Below are 18902 nucleotides of genomic sequence, written 5' to 3' on the forward strand. Positions count from 1 at the left end.
ACAGCAGGGGTGAGGGAGGCACCCCCACTTCAGGGCTGGGAGAGAGGCTTGGGAGGCACCTGGGTCAGGACACGACCCTACAATGCAGAGCCCAGAGTCCCTGCAGACCAGGCTGGCTCCAGCCTCACTGCTCTGGGCCCATTTCCCCATGCAACACGACCCCAGGGAGGGAAACCAAGGGTCTCGGCCTCTAGCGGCCCCTCACCCGGCCGGGGTCGAAGGAGGAACTGTCTTGCTCACTGGTGCCCCATGAGCCCGAACTTGGCCGGTCCTCGAGACCTGTAGGGCAGGAAGGCAGGGTCAGGGGCCTCACCTGCCCACTCCACACCAGCCCCCACCCTTGGCCAGAGGTGAGGGGTGGGGTGGCCCTTACTCAACCTGGGATGCTTTCCAGGCCGTTCTGACCCACCCTGGAGCCTATCCAGATGCACCCACCCAACTCTGCCCACAGTGACACCACCACCAGTGACAAGCACCCTGGATATGCGGGTACCAAGAAGACCAATTCCACCCATCCAGGACTGGCCCCCATCCTGCCAGGAAAGATGGAGCCCTTGACCGGTCTCTGGGCCTCTTAGGGGACGGGGGCGGGAAACAAGGGATGAGCTCTCATCTCCCCTTTCCCGTAGCTGCCAACTCAAAAGGTGGGGCCATGCCTTTGTTGTAAGGAGGAGCAGCAGCAGCCACCACTGACTCCCCACCAAGCACACAGGCTGGCGCCTGGGGAAGTGGAATCCAATCTGGAAGACGGGAGCTTACCCCGCTCACCCAGCCCAAGGTGTGGCAGGGGTTAACCACAGTTGGGACTGGGGACAAGGACCGTGGATGGAGGGGTGAGCAGGGTGGGGCCCTTATCTCCCTGAACACTCGCCAGGCACGGCCCAGGACTCTCCCCACCTCGTTCAGGGGCAGACAGCATGTGCTCGTGCTTTTCATGGGGGAGGGGTGGGTTGTCTCCAACACAGCCCATCGGGGGCCACAGGGCTCAGGACCCGGAAGAGCAAAAACGAGCAGTCCTGGGGCCCCTCCCACCTGTGTCTCAGTTTCTCTCCTCAGTAAGTGGGGTCATGAACACATCCCACTTTGCAGGACTGGGGGTATCCACATCTGACACTGAGTCAAAGCTCCCCAAGCTAGGCTGGGCGAGAGATGGGGGGAGGGCTGTGCCCAGCACTGCAGGCTGTGCCAAGGGACAACCCCTCCCCCTGCCCTGACCCTGCATGGTGGACATCCAGAACACCCTAGCTGGGAACCTTCACCCAGCATTCCTTTGCTCATCTGTACCAGAAACTTACTTCAAACTGCAGCCTCCTATTTTGGTGCCTTTGTGTTAATCATCTCCCCTAGAGAATCGGTGTTTAATTGCTATCTAATTTGCAAAATTGTGCATATTAATCTTCTGGTCTGATGAATATTCATATAGATCACTTAAGATTTTGTTTTCTAATCAAAAATTTCCAGTGTGATTATGATGGGGGGCTGAGACCTGCCATGGTGAGCAGGGGGTCATACAGGGAGGTCCCATGGTCTCCGTGAATCCATCCAGCATTTGCCACCAGATTTGGGGTGTCTGTTCCCCAAGGCTCTGGGCCTTCACTTGGACTACGGGAACTGGAGCAGCTGGTGGTGGGGAGTGACCTTGGGCACAGGGCCAGCACTTGAGCCCGTTTCCCTCCACACCCGCTTACCTGTTGTCCCCTTGCCCTCTGGCACAGCCCCTCTCCTAGATGAACTCATTCTGTTCTAGGTCCCCCATTCCCGTGGGCATTCGCAACAGGCCTCAGGAACTTCGAGCAAGAGCAGGAGGCCAGGTCCAAGGCCACAGCCAAGCCTCCCTGCACCCCAAGGCCTGGCAGGGCTGAGGGGCACTCCTGGGGCCTGACACCCAGGGACCCAGCCAACACAGGCCCCACAAGATTCAGGCAGAGGCAATCAGGCCCTGCTCTTCCCTTTTGGGTAAAAATCTCCTCCCCCAGCCCCAGCCTCCCCTCTCCTACAAACGACAAAAATAGGGATGACCCCTCCCCCACTACTCCCATTAAGTTATTCCCCCCACTACTGGTTAATTACACATTTTAATAACCCATCATGAATATTCATAACACATCCCTTGTTCATGTTCCAATTAATACGTACTAATAGAATAAGACTTCACAGTCTGAGTGTATTTTTTTTTTTAAACAATCACACTCTTTTATTTTAATAAAGCTGGAGATGAAGTGGTGGTGGGGCCGTACCCAGAAAAATCACCTCTCTGCTCAGTCCTGGCCCACCACCCCAGCAACAGACCAGAGATGGACCGAGCAGAAGGCTGGGGGGGTTAGGTGCGGCACAGAGGGACCTGCCCAGCCCGCACCCCAGCTGGCTGCCTCCTTGGCCAGGTGACATGGGGGGAGGGCTCCTCTGAGGGGCCTTGGTACCAGGTGATTCCTCCACAGCAAGTCTGAGGACTGGGACCTTGGACCAAGTCCAGCCCTTGCCTCCTTTTGTCAATAAAGCTTTATTAGTACAAGGTCACAGGAATTTGTTCCCGCACTGTCTACCACGGTGTTTGCCATTGTAGATTAGTTGCACATACTGTCTGGCTCTTTATCAGAAAGGTCAGCTGACCCGAGCATGGAGATTCCTAGAGCCAGTCCCCCTGTATAAAGCAGCCAGACCAGTGGACTTTGGTACTTGGAGTGTGGGGAAGATGGTCACGGCACCTGAGCAGGGCCCTGCAGTGCCCCCACCGCAAACCTGCAGCTGTATAGCCATGGTGGCTGTTGGGAGTTCTATCCTGCAGCCCCAGGCCTCGGGTCCCAGGCTAAATCCAAGGAGCTATCCTCTCCCCACCTCACTCCAACACTCGCTCTGCAATCCGACTTTGGCTCAGCCAGGGTGTGTCCCCTGGGTCAAGCCACCACCCTGCCCCAGGGTCTGCCCAGGTTCCCTGTGCACCCACTACCCTGGCCAGGCTAGCTCTCTTCCCTCCCTCCAGCCTCTCCCAGGGCTCCCCACTGCCCTCAGGGTAGAGACCAGACTCCTCCCTGACCACAGTTCTCTCCCAGCTCACTCCTACCTGACCCCCAGCAGGTGAGCAGATCTCGACCCCACCCAAGGTCTGCCTGGGTGGTCCCCACACCTGATGACCCTTTGTCTCCCAATAGGGAGGTCGCCATGCCAGCCCCCTCTGTCCCCAGCGATGCCTGCACAGGGCTAGCCCCCAAACAACCTCCACAGACACCGTGGCCCTCTCCACTGATCCGATAGCTACTGAACCCATCAAAACGTCATCTGCTGTGCCATCCTCCTGCGGTCACGTGTGGTGACTACTTGCCTGCAATGTGGCCTCCAGGACTGGGGAAGAGCTCCCACTGCCACCAGGGGCTAATTAACACACACTCAGATGGACGTAAGTGGCTAGCGACTGCTGCATTGGACATGTGAACCACCGAAATAAAAACTAAATAATAACGGTATAAACCACAACACACACCATGATCACACCTGAGAAAAAATTAACAGCACCTAAAGGGCTCCCGCACTGCCCCCAAGCAAGGAGATTTGAGGCTAAAGAGAAAGTCAGTGGAAGTAACACCCCACCATTTCCAAACGAAGGCTTCACTCCAACCCAACCTCTCATGAACCCCTGGAGTGGAAACCCCTAACCCCAGGGGCTTCCCCACTGGAAGGAGCTGGCCCTCAGGTGGAGGAGGGGGTCCCACAAACAGATGGTAATGCAGAGAAACAGGGTCTCTCAGGTGCAGAAGTTGCCCAGCTCCTCCTATGAATTTCAGATTCCTGACAAAGCGACAGCAGAAAGACCCTCTTCTGTTCCAGTCTATCACGGACTGGGTGGGAGGGTCTCGACTCCACCCCACCACCAAACCTAAGCTCAGAACCCCAGTCAGGAATTCCCTGCAAAAACAGGCACAGGGCAAAACAAAACCAGAATACGGAAGACAGGCATGTTCACGGATTTAGGATCGATCCCAGGAAACAGAAGGGTACCTAAGACTACCACTGTCGCATGTGCGTTCCCAAGGAAACTGCAGAGCTTGTGGGTTCCCTGGAATGGATGGAAGATAAGGCTTCTGGGAGACAGGAAACAGGAGAAACTAATAATTTTGCAGCAAATTCGCAAAAGCAGCATCAGAGGTGGGGAGGCAGAAGTGACAATGCAGAAGAGGTGATCAACACAAGAGTGGGCTCTGGGGATGCCCCCAGACACCAGGGAAGGGGACATTCTGAGACCCCAGGCGTCCAGGGAGAACAAGGGAAAAATCACCCAAACTCAAAAACACTGAGTCAAAAACAACCTAGGTGCTCAAAGCGAAAGTGAGGAGCTGGAGGAATGCGCACATCTCTTGGACACCACGGACTCGCATCCCCATGCAATAACACAATCCATAGAACTGAAGCTCAGGGAGGTATATAGTGGCCTCCCTGGGGAGTACCAGCACCAATCCCATACCCAGCCCACTGCCACTCACAGGAGGCAGGTGCCCAGGTGCCGCTCACCAGAAAAGCAGGAGCAAGGTGACATCAGCTGCAGCCCCTCCCTGTAGATCATCCAGAAGGAAGCACTCCCGGCAGGAGGGTAATCCCAGCACAGGCCACTCCAGTCAGGAGGAAGTGATGAACGAGCACCTTTGACCCACACGTTAAACAGAATTTAAGACACTATCCCACCAAGAGTGGGCACCAGAGTGCACAGGTGCTGCACTGCCTGGGGGACTCCCCACGGTTTCTCCCAAGGAACCCTTGAGCAGCTGCCATCATCCCCACTTCAAAGATGAGGAGACTGAGGTCTCCTAAGTGGCAGAATTAATATAACAAGAACACATGTTTCCCAGCTGGATACAAACACACAGGACAGGACTTGAAAGGAGAAATGACGTTTTTAAAAAGTGGCAATATATTCAAACCAAACAGGAGGCCAGGGGAAGGTCACTTTCCTGCAGAGCACAAAGATGTAATTTCACTTCTGGGGAGGAAACAGCCTGATCCAGGAGGAACCCCACCAGCAGAGTTGCACACCAGCACAGGCTGCCAAACTCAACCCAACAAAGTAAACCAGACCTGGGTTCAAGGAAGAAAAACTACCATCAGTGTGTGAAAAGTGAGAGGGACGCAGACTCGACTTTTCTGAAACCTGAAAAGCGCTCTGGAACAAGTGACTCGGGAAGATGATCAGATGTACACAGACATACCAAATAACACCAGTGAAACGGAGAGGCCAAAACATTTACACACAAGTCTGAATTCAAGGCGCAAACTCTCACTGGAATGGAAGGTGGGTTTTTGCTGACAGTGGGCAGGACCCACAGAGAATACCCCACTGTCCTGTGTCCTTGACATTGGACAAATGAAAAGCCTGACTGCGATGAGCAGGAGACGAAGATCTCACAGCTCTGGGTCCAAGTGCCCATTCTCAGGAAGAATGACAGGGGGCCATTTCAGGAAAGCAGGGAGACCCTGCACCTCCCCAAAAGTGGTAACAGCCCAAGCCGTGGTTACTTGTTGCGTCACTGACCCAGAAATGAGCCAGTCGAGGAACAAACCCTCCACCCCCCAACCTGGAAAACTGGAAATCTCTGAAAGAACTTGACCAAAAGGGAAATTTTTTTTTAATATTATCAAGAATCTACATTTAAAAATAATGAAAACACACATTTTTGAAACCAACAAGATATGGCCAAAGTGGTCCTCAGAGGGAAATTTATAACCCTCAAGAGAACAGAGGTAAACAAATGAGACTTCAATTCAAAAGAAAAACTTAACAAAAAAGGACGACTTAACACAGAAGTAGTGGGGAATTCCCTGATGGTCTGGTTAGGACTCCACGCTTTCATTGCCAAGGACCCGGGCTCGATCCCTGGTTGGGGAACTAAGATACCACAAACGACGTGGCATGGCCAAAAAATAAAGAAAGTGAGAAAGTAAAATAAAACAATACAGAAATAGGGCAGAGAAAAGCAGTCAACTGATAAACATCAATTCCACAATGAAGTAGACTCCTTGGAAGAAAAATCAATAAACAGATACAAGGAGACTTCCTTGGTGGTCCAGTGGTCAAGACTATGCCTTCCAATTTGGCAAGACTCTGCCACCAAAGGGAAGGTGGGCTTAATCCCTGGTCAGGGAACAAAGACCCCGTATGCTTCAGGGCAACTAGGCCCACGTGCCACAACTACTGAGCTCATGCACCTCAACTAGAGAGCCTATGTGCCCCAACCACTGAGCCCACGTGCCACAACGAAAGATCCCATGTGCTGCAACTAAGACCTGTAATGCAGACAAATAAATATTAAAAAAAAAAAAAAAAAAAAGGCTGAACCCCACATGACCTGCAAAATGCAAACCTGAGGCTGGCAGATCTGGTCTGGCAGTTAAACAAGGATATAGACCAAACGCGAAATTCAGGGTGCTTTGGAGTAGAAAAAACCATTAATTTCTGGAGAGTCAGGAGGTGGGGAAGGAGGACAGCAGGGGCCATCCTGAGATGCCCAACACACCACGATGATGCCAATCACTCATGTGGATAGTTGTATAGGACCAGAAGGAAACGCCCAGAACGTGATAAACAGAGTCAGAGAGATCTATCTCGAATCAACAGCCAGAATCAGGCCCGGTCCTGCTGACAACAGCCAAACAGCACAACAGCACACGCCTGTGTGGTTCCAGAAACACTGGCTGATGGGAAAAGGCACATGGTATCCTCACCAGGATGGAGGAAGCCGGGTGCCTGCAGGTGGTGTACTTGGAAAACCAAGCCAAGCAAAGAACCTAATTAGGGGATGTCAGGAGGCAACCAGGTAGAAAATATGATAAAAAAGATCCCCAAACAACATTTGTTCAATTGCAAGTCATGTTTGACTCTCTGTGACCCCATGAACTAAAGCAAGCCAGGAGTCCCGGTCATTACTATCTCCCAGAGTTTGCTCAAACTCATATCCATTGAGTCGGTGATGCCATCCAACCATCTCATCCCATCGTCCCCTTCTCCTCCTGCCCTCACTCTTTCCCAGCATCAGGGCCTTTTCCAGTAAGTCGGCTCTCCAACCACAGTATACAAAGTCCTAAAACATCTAGAAACAACCCTCACTGCAGAATTATGTGACCAAATTAAGAAAAAAACAAAAACTATAAAGTGATTAAGTGCCTTATAATTAATAGTTTTCAAAGTTGATCTTAAAAAATTAATATTAAGGGTTGCAACTTAAGGGAGAAGACACCACGTTCTTACAATGTAAAAATGCAATACCATAAAGACAAACAGTTCTTCCTAAACTTATCTATGAATTTAACATAAAATCAAAATCCTGAAAGGTTTTTTTTTTTTGAAGGGATGTGGGATGGGAGGAGATATAATTATTCTAAAGATCAAAAAAAGAATCAGCATATCTCAAAATATGTGGGTGGGAGACCTGGAAAACAAAAATTGACGTAAGACTATAAAAAACACCACAAAGCTATAGTAACTAACACTGGGTAGTACAGAAGTAAAATATTTATATTTTTATAGCAAAGTAAAAATACAAAGCAAAAATTCATGGCTAAATGGCAATTTAGGAAATGCTCTGAGGCATATCGAACCACCAAGAAAGATTTTCTTGAGTTTATTCTGTTCTGCTGCTGCTGCTAAGTCGCTTCAGTCATGTCCAACTCTGTGCGACCCCATAGAAGGCAGCCCACCAAGCTTCCCGGTCCCTGGGATTCTCCAAGCAAGAACACTGGAGTGGGTTGCCATTTCCTTCTCCAATGTATGAAAGTGAAAAGTGAAAGTGAAGTTGCTCAGTCGTGTCCGACTCTTAGTGACCCCATGGACTGCAGCTCACCAGGCTCCTCTGTCCATGGGATTTTCCAGGCAAGAGTACTGGAGTGGGGTGCCATGGCCTTCTCCTTATTCTGTTCTAGAACTTCCTAAATTAAAGGCTTACTCCACTTCTTTCCATTGTATCTGAAGACTGTCAAAGACTATGATTCCTCTTCAAGTGCAGCTTTGGCTGCACCTGTTTCTTATGTTTACGTTATTGCTGATTTCTGTCTAGCCTAGCTGTGTTTTACTTTCCTCTTTAACTCAAGAGGCAGACAAAAAGGAATTTTGTTATTTCCAAGTAGTTAGGCTTTTTGTTTATTTCTGCATTTTTTGGTCTTTTATTTGTAGTTTTACTGCATTCTTCTCAAGGAATGTGAGGAATTATATTTTGGTCACTTTTTTTGGTTACCTCCTTTTATTATGCTTGGTATGTGATCAATTTTTATAAGAAGTGTGATCCCTATTTACAGGGCATGGCCTTTGAAGGATAGTTCTTCTAACTGAAGGTGCCTTTCAGGCCTCATTCCAGGCTTTTCATCAGTATCTCTGGGTCCAGGGCCCAAGAGTGTCTGTTCTGAGCAGTCCCACAGGTTAGCAGGTTAGGTTGGCCATGTGTGCCACTGGCCAGGAACTGCTATGTAAGTTCAATCTTGATCACTCCATTATTGAGGTTCTCTACCTCCCATTTATTTTTCATTTCTTTGCTCTCACAAAAGCTGTAAAGGCATCCTTTTCTGCCCTCCAGCGTCTTTTCCTGTATATTCCTCAGTCTGATGGAATGAGGAACAGGTACATTCATGACCGTCACATCTGCCCTGCAGAATGGACTGTCATCTAATTCTTAAAAATTTCTCAGAAATGGCACCAAGGCTAGAACAAGTGGAAAGACTTGACAACATAAAAATGAAACCTGTAAACCACTGAGAGGAATTGAAAATCTACATCAGCAACAGTTATAAATGAAAACTTATGAAAAAGGCTGCAACACAGATCACAAAAGACTAATACCCTTCCTATAAAAAGCTCTTGCAAATCAGTAAGACCCGTATAGGGCAGGGGCACAGAACACTACAAAGAGAATACAGCATTGGGTGGTTAGCTGGGATGCTTACTAAACTCTCAAAGTTTCAGCTTTATCCTAAGTATAATGGGGGAGATGACTGCACCTGTCTCACCACCCCGGGAGGACTGAGGACTCAGAATGAAGGATCTAGGGTTGGTTCCTGGAGTACAGTGCTTGAGAAATGCTGATATAAGTTGCTGGTAAGTGTTACTATTGCTGTTGTTCAAAAATTCATCAGGCAGCCATAAAAAGGAACAAACTGTTGATCCAACAACTTGGATAGGTCTCCAAGGAAGTGTGATCAGTGGAAAAAGCTGACCCCAGAAGGCTCCGTGCTGTGTGGTTCCATGTATGCAACATCCTCAACACAGCGAAGTTGGGAAGATGGAGAAGAGGAAATCAAGGGTTGCCAGGGTGAGGTGGGGGGGAGGGGGGAGTGGCTGCAGGTGGGAGGTCGTAGGGCAATGGAACAGTCCTGAAGAGACCGTGGGGGTGGCTTCATGGTGCTACACGTGGGAAACAACTGCATGGAGCTACAGACACACAAATGGTGCACGCAGGACTCATTAATAAACTAAAATACTGAATAAACTCTGTGGCTTGTACGATGGTCAGTCTCCTGATTCCTTGTCATATGAGAGGAGGCTGGGAGGGGGTAGGCTAGGGAGGGGCTTGAGCTGCCCTGCACATTTCTTTACAACTTCCTGTGAATATATTGTAATTTCAAAATAAAAAGCTGACTAAATCCAAGTAAAAAGGGAGGAGGGCTCAAGACAGTGATCAGAAATTCATAAAAAAATAACCCATCTGACCAATATGCTTTTGGAAAGATAATGCTTTTGGAAATGAGCGATTGCTCATTAACAAGTTAACGCCCGCTACAGAGGCAGATTTGGAAGAGGTGGGGAAGAGCCGACCCTGGGATGCCAGAAGGACATCCTCCCCATGGACACAGGTCCACACCCAGCGGTTCTGGTCTGAAGCTTAGGCTGAGGCTGTAACCACACATCCGTGCTGACCCAGCGTGGACGCCGCCTTGCCTGCCTGTGAGGTTTGTACCAAGACTGTGTTATGAACATTTAGAAACACAAACCAGGAGAGCTGCAGAGACATGACAACAGAGAAGCCCTTCCTCTGGGGTCAGCCAGCGCCTCCTGATGTTTCTGGTTAGGGGGCCCTTGACCCTATAGTTTTTGGCACAGGAGGTGCTGCCACTGAGACAGCTGTGCCTCGGGGTTTCCCAAAAGGGAGGGGGTGGAAAAACTATTCTTATTCTACAGCCTCCTGATCTAACACAAGTAAGCCTCCGCGTCAGGTCAGCGTGGCTTCAATGCTGCCGACAGTCTAGACAGAGATAGCACAGACTGCAGGGCGGCTGCTCAGCCCACACGCCCAGAGACCCCTTCGCTGGAGACCCCTCCCCATGGCCTGGGCAGCTGCTCTCCTGGTGCAAAATGCTTTTTCGGAGCAGGTCTAGGAAAATGCAAGTGGACTTGAATGAATTCTAAGCAAACACTGAGCCAGGATGTACAGAGCGGGAGGGGAGAACCGGGCTGGCAGGACCCCCTGGAGCTCTCATCCCCTGAAGGTCACCCTGCCTGTCTGGAGGGCGGTGACCCAGGCTCAGAAAGCAGGGGGCTTCCCCAAGGCCTATCCTGCAGTTTGACCACCAACATTCATCCCTGGCGTCTTCCTGGGGTCTCCAACTCCACCAGGGAAGGAGCAGGGGAGAGCCCCTCAAAGGGGCCAGTCTCTGTTCCTGGGGCTCTCGTGTATGGAGCAGGACCCCCCCTTCACCGTGAGCTCAAGGCAGACATGGAGACAGCCCCATGCCTCAGGTCTTAAAGCACTTTCACGCCCAAGGACTCATCGAATCAGCTGACAGGGAGACTCATCTTATAGATGAGGAAACTGAGGCATGCAGGCACGTCACCTGGGTCAGGTGACACGGCCTGCCCTGTGTCTGACAGGACAGCAAGGAGGGGGCCCCTGAGTTCAGGTCTTAGGGCTCCCGGCCCCATGTCCCCTCCCCCACTCCTGGCAGCACTAATGGGTTGAAACAAACTGGGGACCTCTGGGGCTGGTACAGCCACACCACACCCTCGTGGGCAAGAAAGCTTAGCCCTGACATACAAGGGGTCAAGACCAGACCCTTCCCATCCAACACGGTCAGGTGGGGCTGTAAGTGAAATGGGCCTGCAGGAACCACGGAAAATCACTCTGAAAAACCCACAGGGGGGTCCCCAGGCTGGGCCAGGTGTGGGGTGTCTTGGAGGACTTTCCTTGGGGGCTCCTGGCCCCAAGTGAACCCTGGAAAAGGGAAGAGAGTCAGGAAGAGGCCTGGGGGAAGGTGAGGGAGCCACCTCACCTTCCTGAGGAGGAAGGACAGCGCCACCTCCTCCAGGAAGCCTCCCAGGGCTTGGCCTTCTGCTTGAAGCAGGAAAGCAGCAGCACCCCCAGCTCCTGAGGGTTGTTTGGGGGGCAGGGTGGCCGGTGGGGATTTCCACACTTCAGGAGGACGCCAGCCAGCCCTGAGGCCACTTCCTCCGGCGGAGAGGAAGGCCAGTGCCGGGCAGCAGCAGACAATACCACCCCCACCTTTAGGGAGTGGGGTAAGTGAGCACAAACCAGCCTTGAAACCCCTCCACCTCCAGCTGGCTCCCCTCAGCCACCTCAGTGGAATCTGGAGAAGACAGAAACTTCTATCGTGACCCCAGAGACGTGAAAGGACACAGCCTCCATCCCAGGGCCATAGAAAGAGACTGAAGTCCACATAGAGCGCCAAGGAGACGACCCTCAGCCCTTCTCCCCAACCGTCTCTCTGCCCACAGCCCTCCAGGGCTCCCATCTCCCTAGGGGAAAAGCCTGAGTCCTCCCCTGAGCCCACTAGGCCCTCCACGACTTGCCCACCCTTCCTCCCTCTGCTCTTCCAGCACCCCAGGAACTGTCCTGCCCGGGGGCTCGGCATTCACAAGCCTCAGTTCAGACATCTCCCTGGAGACGGCCCTTCTGCCCGGCTACAGAGTAGCTTTCCCCCAGCACTCTGCTGCCTAACCCCTGCTGTAAGCTACTTGTGGCCTGTCTGTCCTCCCTGTCCACCCTCTGTACTTGGTGCCACAGGGGTGACCATCTCATCCAGGAGTGGCAGGGACAATCCCGTGTGCACACTCAAACCCCCAGATCTAGAGCACACCAGGCCAGTCGCTCACCCCAGAGCCTGATCTCGTATACAGAAAGTGCCAAATACACACTTGACCAAGAACGGCCAGGAGCTGGGCAGGATGCGGAGAGCTGGGGTTCCACACCACACCCCTTCTGGCCTCGGGTTACCCCCTGGGGAGGGACTGGAGACCCAGAACCCACTGGGGCCAGGGAGACCTTGGAGGCCCAAGTGCCCACTTTAGCCCGGACAGCAACTCTGCGCTAACCACTGGACTCCCTCCCCAGCCCCATGGCAGATCACAAGACCATGACAACGGCTGGTTCTCCAGCTTCCCTCAGGCTCACTGTTGCCCCATCCCACGCCTACCTGGGAGCCTGGAAACACTGCCCCAGGCCCCTCATCTCCACACCACCTGGTGGGCCTGAGCACTGCCCCCGAACACCTCCTCCCTTGGTGCCTGGTCCACCAGCCCCCCACAGTAGCGGTCCCGGGCTGCCTGGCCCACCCTCCAAGAGGCGATCTCCTCCCTCAAACACAAAGCCGGGAGGCAGTGGGGTCCTCCTACCTGAGCTTCCAAACTGGGTCCCGGCCAGGGAGGCCGGCCGGCTCTTACCGTTGGCCACAGGCAGTGGGAACATCTGCAGGCAGGGAGGGAGAAGGTAAGTGGGGATCACAGCTCTGCCGGGGTCCTGTCCCACTGGGACCCCCACCCCCAGGGAGCACATCCCAGATCACGGTCACCAATGGGATTCGAAAACTCCTGTTTACCACTTTCCAGAGATGAATTAACCTATGGAGCACTTGATATAATCCCTACTCTTAGAAAGGATACACTTTTAAGTTCCAGCTTTAAATAAAAGTGATCATTTATACCTCAGGTGGATCCCCAGGCATTGTTATTCCAGCCTCTGACCCTGACCTTCCCTGACCAGCCTGGCTCCATCTCTCCTTGTGTCTGACCCCACGGGTGGCAGGGTGAGGGAAGGACACCCAGGCCCCACTGCCGGGACGGGGAGGAGCCCCACATTCTGGGCTGTGCTCCGAGGTTGTACCCCTCCCTGCCAGTGACTGGGCAGTTCTCCTGAGGGTGGGGGCACCCAGTGTGGGAACATCACCCCCCAACCCCCACCAGCCTCCCCACTCACTCACCCAAACCCACAGTGTTAAGTCCCTCAAGATTAAACAGCTTAGCAGCATTAACTGGGAAAACCCAACATCAACAAACCCTTGTGCCATAGAAAAAAACAAAACAGTTCTGCCCTGCCCCAAGGGTCTGAGTTCAGAGGTTCTTTTTGTGCCCCAAGTGACTCAGACTGGCCTGAATCAGGGATTAGGACTTAACTGGGGAGCGGCTTGTGGCCCCCCAAACCCTCCCTGGCCAACCAGGTGGTGAGGGTGTGGGATCTGTGGGTGTGACTGTTGGGGGTAGCATCATGAGCCTGGGGAAGGACCAGGAAGGGGGTCTCTGCCTGCACACCCCATTCTATAGAACGGGAAACTGAGGCCACAGGCTAAGCTGGCAGGGTGAGTGCAGAGGCTCATGGCAGGTGAGCACCCAGGCTGGATGTGGGTTCTTCGGGTTTGTGTCCCCTCTGGGGGCAGTGCGGTGTTCACTGGACCCAGGGCTTTGTCCTTAAGGTGGGCTCCTTTCCCGCTGGGGACCCTAGGCCTGCGCTGGGGGAGGGGCAGGTCTGGGGGTCATCAGTCAAGCCCCTCCGGAGGAGCAGGGGCTCAATTCTATTTCTGTTTCATCCTCCAGGGTGCTGGGGGGCCGCTGACGTGGCACTTGCCACAGGGGGCACTGGGCCGTGTCTTGTAGGCGCTTCATGTCTTGTGATCAGCCCAGACAGGCCCCCACACTGCTCAGAGCCTCAGTGTTTCCTTCGGTGAAATGGGACTCAGGGCTCAGGACGCGTGGGCTGTTGTGAAACCCAAGCGCACGTGGGCATGCACAGGGCTCAGAGGAGTACAGTCGAACCACTGTGCCAGCGCCTGCCCACAGCACCCTCCCCAGCCCCCAGTCGTTCCAGACCATCATCAGGCTGGGGACAACCTCAGGCCCACCTAGGGGACAGCGCTCAGAGCCCACATGCACTCAGGACCACCCATCTAACAGGAAGCCCCTGACCAGGAGGACATGGATCCTAACAGCTGGGGGCAGCTTTCTTCTCTGGTGTTTAAGTGACAGTTACCTCATTTCCTTCACATGGACCTGCCCCAAAGATATGCTTCCCTTTGAAATCTTTTGTTTTAGTCGAAATTAGGTTGTTTTAAGAAAACAAATTAAGTCAACTTCTATGGGGCAGGTGGGAGGCAGAGCTGTGAGCCGCAACCGGGGCTGTCTCTGGGCCTCTCCCCCCATGATGACAAGGAGGGTGAAAAAGATCCAGTTCTGGGTTTCCCCGGAGGATAGACACTGGGCACCTTTCCCACTCCACCTCAGTCTCCTTATCTAAGAAGTGGGTTGCTGGCTCTGAGCTGGTGGGGGAGGGGGCGGTCTGGATCCTCCGGACAGAAAGGGGAGGTGGGCAAGTGGTTAGGGCTGTCGGGTGGCAGGGGGAAGGGGCCACCCCCTCCCCTGACCCGTAAGCTGGTCTGTTCCAGCCCAATAGTCTGTGACTTGTCAGTTTAACAAAAAAACAACTGAGTAGCACCCCTGGTTACTCACCCGCGGAGGAAAAAATAAAACGGGGCTTAAAAATACCAGCCTGGCCCTTCCGGAGCCGCGGCCGCTCTGTCCCGGGGGCTGTTTTTCCGCAGGGTGGCTTCAGCTTAGGGACTTTTGTTTTTGACAGACCTCAGTGGCCTAGGCCTTGTACCGGCAGATGATCAAATTCAGACCGAAAGAATCAAACCAAAATGGTGCTCAGTGGGGCAGGGAGAGGGGCAGGATTTAGGAAGTCCACACACAGTCCCCAGGTTTACTTCTGTCACAGGCAGCCCACCTTACAGACGGGCAAACCAAGGCCCCCACTCCTCCAAGGGAAGCTCTAGCTTCCAGCCCCCACCCCCAGGCCTGTCTGAGCTATGTGACCTCTGGAAGCCAGCACCCTCTCTGAAGCTCCATCCACCTGGCCAGGGAAAAGGCTGTGGCTGGTGGAGCACACTGCCTAGGAAGTGTAGGGACATCCTCTGCCACACCCCACACTCCCATCCCCCCAAATTCCTGTGCATTGCTCTCAAGGTCTCCGGTCACTTATGACCCCAGCTCCTGGTGACACTGCACACAGGCTTTCATGTGAGTAAATAAATGAACAATTACACGTCCACTGTGTGTCTCCTCTAACCACTCACAGAAGGCCTCCACACGGGGCACTGAAGCATTGGGCACTCCCATTTTATGCACCGACAGTGCTGTGAATAACCCTGATCACACCATCCTATAGGTCAGAAGCAAGATCACTGTCAAGATCACTGCATGCCTAAAGCAAGCTGGGGTCTCAGGGCCAAGCCTCCACAAGGAGGAACTGAGGGCCCTGGGCAGCCCCACCCTTACTCTGGGCCTTAGTTTCCCCAGCTGTAAAGGAGTGGGCTGGACCCACTCTGTGCCAAAGCATACAGTTGGGTGACAGGTGCCCTGAAGCTGCACCCTGTTGTAGGGGTGTCAACCCATCCATTGGCAGCTCCCCAAATCTCCCCAGCCCCACCTGGGGTCCTTTGACCCAAACAAGTTTGAGGTCCAGATACTGGAGATGTTTTTGGTAGTGGCTTCTTCCCATGGTCCTGGGGCCGTGGAGAGCTGGGTGGAGAGGAAGGGTGGGTAGGGTCGCTCACCATGCTAAAGTCCAGGAGGTCACTGAGCTCCTTGTCCGTGCCTACAGGCGCCATCCTTTGCGACTGGTTCATTCTCCAGTGGCAACGAGGGGCCGGGGTCAGGTCCTTAGGCCTAGAGACAGCCCTGCGTGGTGGCCACCACAAGTGCAGGCAGAGGGGAGGAGGAAGGAGAGAAGAGGCATGAGTGAGGACGGCCGAGGTGGACAGATGGGGAGGCTGTTTAAGAGCCCCTCTAAATGCTTCCAGGGTCTGGGTCCTTTGCAGCCAGGATTCCGGGATTGGGGCCCCTAGAGACTCCTCCCCAGGGCCATGGGGGAGTTTGAACAACGGGGTTCGGGCAGCACAGAGCAGATCCCCTGAACTCCCTCAGCGACCACCAAGGAATCAAGTTGCAAATGTTACACTGAAGGCGAGGAGGAGTGGTCCCTTCCCAGATCGGTCAGAACCCGCCCCTTTCCCCGCCACCTCTCCTATTTCCTCCCACCCGCACGCTTCCCACCAGCCCAGGCCCCGCCCCCGCGAAGGAGGAGGGGCGACCCGGCCCCGCCCCAAGGGAAACTTGGTGACCCCCCCCAACAGCTGTCAGAACACGTTGAAGGCCTGGTCACCCCCAAATTCAAAGCAAAATAAATCCACAAGTAAGACTGCGAAGCCCCCTTCCTGTCCCACGACTACACTGGCAGCGGGGGTGCCGCGAGCAGGGACCGACCCACAAAGCTTCCCACCACGAAAAACAACCGAACTCTGAAAAGAGAAACACCACCCTAGATTGTTTTATTGTCACGATGTATCCAGCAATTATTTTTAAGCAACTTTGAAAATATCTCTTGCCCTGGGGGAAGGGGGTCCCAAGACCCGAGTCTCCCCCACCCTACAAGGTCCCTAGGGGCTCCATTCTAGAATAAGGGGGAATCCACCTGCCAGGCACCATCCCACACCCAGAAGAGAGAGGAGAGCAGGTCCCCGTCCCACAGTCACACAGGGAAGCCCCTCCAGGGCCTCCTCCCGGGCCCCCAGGGGGGCGGGGGTGGCAAGCAGAAACCGTGGGGGCCACGAGGGAAGCTAGGGTTCCGAGGTCGAGGGAGACCCGACTTCAGAAGCGGAGAAACCCCCGCTTTGTTTGCCAACTGGAGACGGGTGTGAAACGGATGCCCCGGCGCACCCCCTCCCCCGCGAAGCTTTTTCTTTTTTGGAGGGCGTGTGAAACTGACTTTTTTTTTGAGGAGTACGAAACCGCACTTCTTCGTGGGGTGGTTGAAACCGATTTAAAAGCAGACCTGAGAGGGGGCTGAAACATGCTTCTCTGGGGGAGCTGAGATACTTCCAGGGTGTCACGAGGACTTTTGGGGGCTCGAAGCCACTTTGGGAAGAGAGGGGAAGGACCGTCGTCCTCGGGGCTGGGGGGGGAAGGGGGCCCGGGAAACCAATCCCCACCCCACCCCCCGCAGCCGGTGCGGGCGGCGCGGCGCGGCCCAGGAGCCCTTTGAAGCTCGGGGCGCACCCGCCGCCCGCGCCCGCGGAGCGCAGAGCAGATGTGTCCCCCAGCCCGGCCCCGGCCCGAGCCCGCAGGCGCGCGGCGCACCTTCCCCGCAGACAAAAGGACGCTCCTTCTCCCTCGCTCGCTCCCTTCCAAACTCCGCCGCCGGCCGGGCCCCCGGGGAAGGGGACGCCCGCGGCCTCCGCGCCACTGCCCCGCCGCAAAGTTGGGCGGCTCCGCGTCACCCCCGCCCAGCTCCGCAAACTTTCCCGAAGTGCCGGTCGGCGGGGACGCGCGGGCCCGAGCGCGCTCTCCACGTCGTCGGCCCCCTCCGGCGCGCAAAGTTGGAGAACAATGACTCCGGCCGCGCCGCCCCCAGCCCAGCCCGCCCCCGCCCGGCGTCCCCGGATCCCGGCGTCCCGGCGCCGCGCGGAGGGGCCCGGTCCGCTGGGCACCAAACAGCGGAGGGTCCCAGCGCGCTCACCTGCTCGGTGCGGCCCGGCCCGCAACGCGCGGGGGGCGGTGGCATGAACGGCCCCCCCGGACAAAGAGGCGTCGCGGCCCCGAGGGGCGCGCGTGGGCGGCGGCGCGTGGCCCGGCTCCCCGCGTGTCCGCCCCACGGGCCCTGCGCGCGGCCCTGGAGTTGACGGAGACGGCGTGCGAGGAGTCCGCGGTACCCTCCTGCCGCGTCGCTGGGCTCGGTCCGGCCCGCTACGCCCGCGGCCGCTGCCTCATCTTCCTGCGGCGGGAGACATGTTCCGCCCCTTGCCCCTTGCCCCGCCCCGTCCACGCCAGGCCCCGCCCCAAAAGCCCCGCCCCGTCGCTTCTCGCGGAGCCCTCCGCCACCGCCTGCTCGCCGGGCCGCCGCCGGCCGCCCATACGCGCACGCTAGACGCTGCTGCGGACCCGCGGAGCCCGGCGCCTGGAACGGGAGCGCCGGGGATCTGTCGACCAACGGCGGGAGCGCGGGGGCAGGAACTATCTTTCAGCGCGGAGGCGCACGAGAGCTAGGCTATACTTGTGACGCAAGTGGGAAGGGCCGTGAGATGGAAAGATAAGGAGGAGAGGCCGGGGCCAATCGGAGGTAGCGAAAGCATGATTGGCAAGGCTACCTGCCGTTCGTGGCTAGGCCCCGCCCCCGCCCCGCCCACTTCGCTCGGCCTAGCGAAGAGGCGGGACTCTCCAAGCTGAAGGCCGCGAGAAGCTGTGGGGGGCGGGGAACAGCTGGTGTTTTATTCTCGGGTTTGCGTGGCCGCCCGCACAGTCTCTTCGTCTTGGTCGTATCTGAGTTTCTAGGTCTGCTCCCTAGTGCTGGGTTTTGCGAGCGGGCATCCTATGCCCGGAGAGAATGAATCAGACCTATTTTTCTCTCGCGGCCATGGCTGTTAGCTCCGTTTCAGGTTCTGAGAGTTCCGCGTGGAACCCGCTCTGTGCTTCTGACTTGCTGGTTGCCTTTGGCTGCCTGAGACTCAATTTACTCATCTGTTAAATAGGATTTGGGCCTGAGTTTGAGCTGGACTGAGACCTCACAGTCTCAGCTGCAGTTCTGGGGTCGAAAAGAGTCGGATACAACTGAGCGACTGAATTGAACTGAGCTGAGACCTCACAAAGCTTTCTGACT

General features: G+C 55.1%; 1 protein-coding gene across 10 annotated transcripts in view; it reads right to left on the reverse strand.

Annotated features, from left to right (window-relative positions):
• TCF3 (transcription factor 3) overlaps positions 1-18065 on the reverse strand; it is a 33109-nt gene extending 15044 nt beyond the window's left edge. For 5 of the 10 annotated variants that reach the window (XM_070374313.1, XM_070374319.1, XM_070374312.1 and 2 more), the window contains exons 1-4: positions 17766-18065; positions 15805-15928; positions 12596-12668; positions 206-279 (exon numbers count right to left, since the gene is read on the reverse strand). In XM_070374313.1, coding sequence (XP_070230414.1) covers positions 206-279; positions 12596-12668; positions 15805-15876 — 219 coding nt within the window. In that variant the 5' untranslated portion in view covers positions 15877-15928; positions 17766-18065. The remainder of the gene's footprint in view (positions 1-205; positions 280-12595; positions 12669-15804; positions 15929-17765) is intronic. The other 5 variants (XM_070374316.1, XM_070374315.1, XM_070374314.1 and 2 more) reach the window with 2 other exon arrangements.
• Between the last annotated feature and the right edge of the window lie 837 nt (positions 18066-18902).

This window comes from Bos mutus, chromosome 7 (assembly GCF_027580195.1).
Source record: "Bos mutus isolate GX-2022 chromosome 7, NWIPB_WYAK_1.1, whole genome shotgun sequence".
Taxonomy (NCBI): Eukaryota; Metazoa; Chordata; class Mammalia; order Artiodactyla; family Bovidae; genus Bos; species Bos mutus.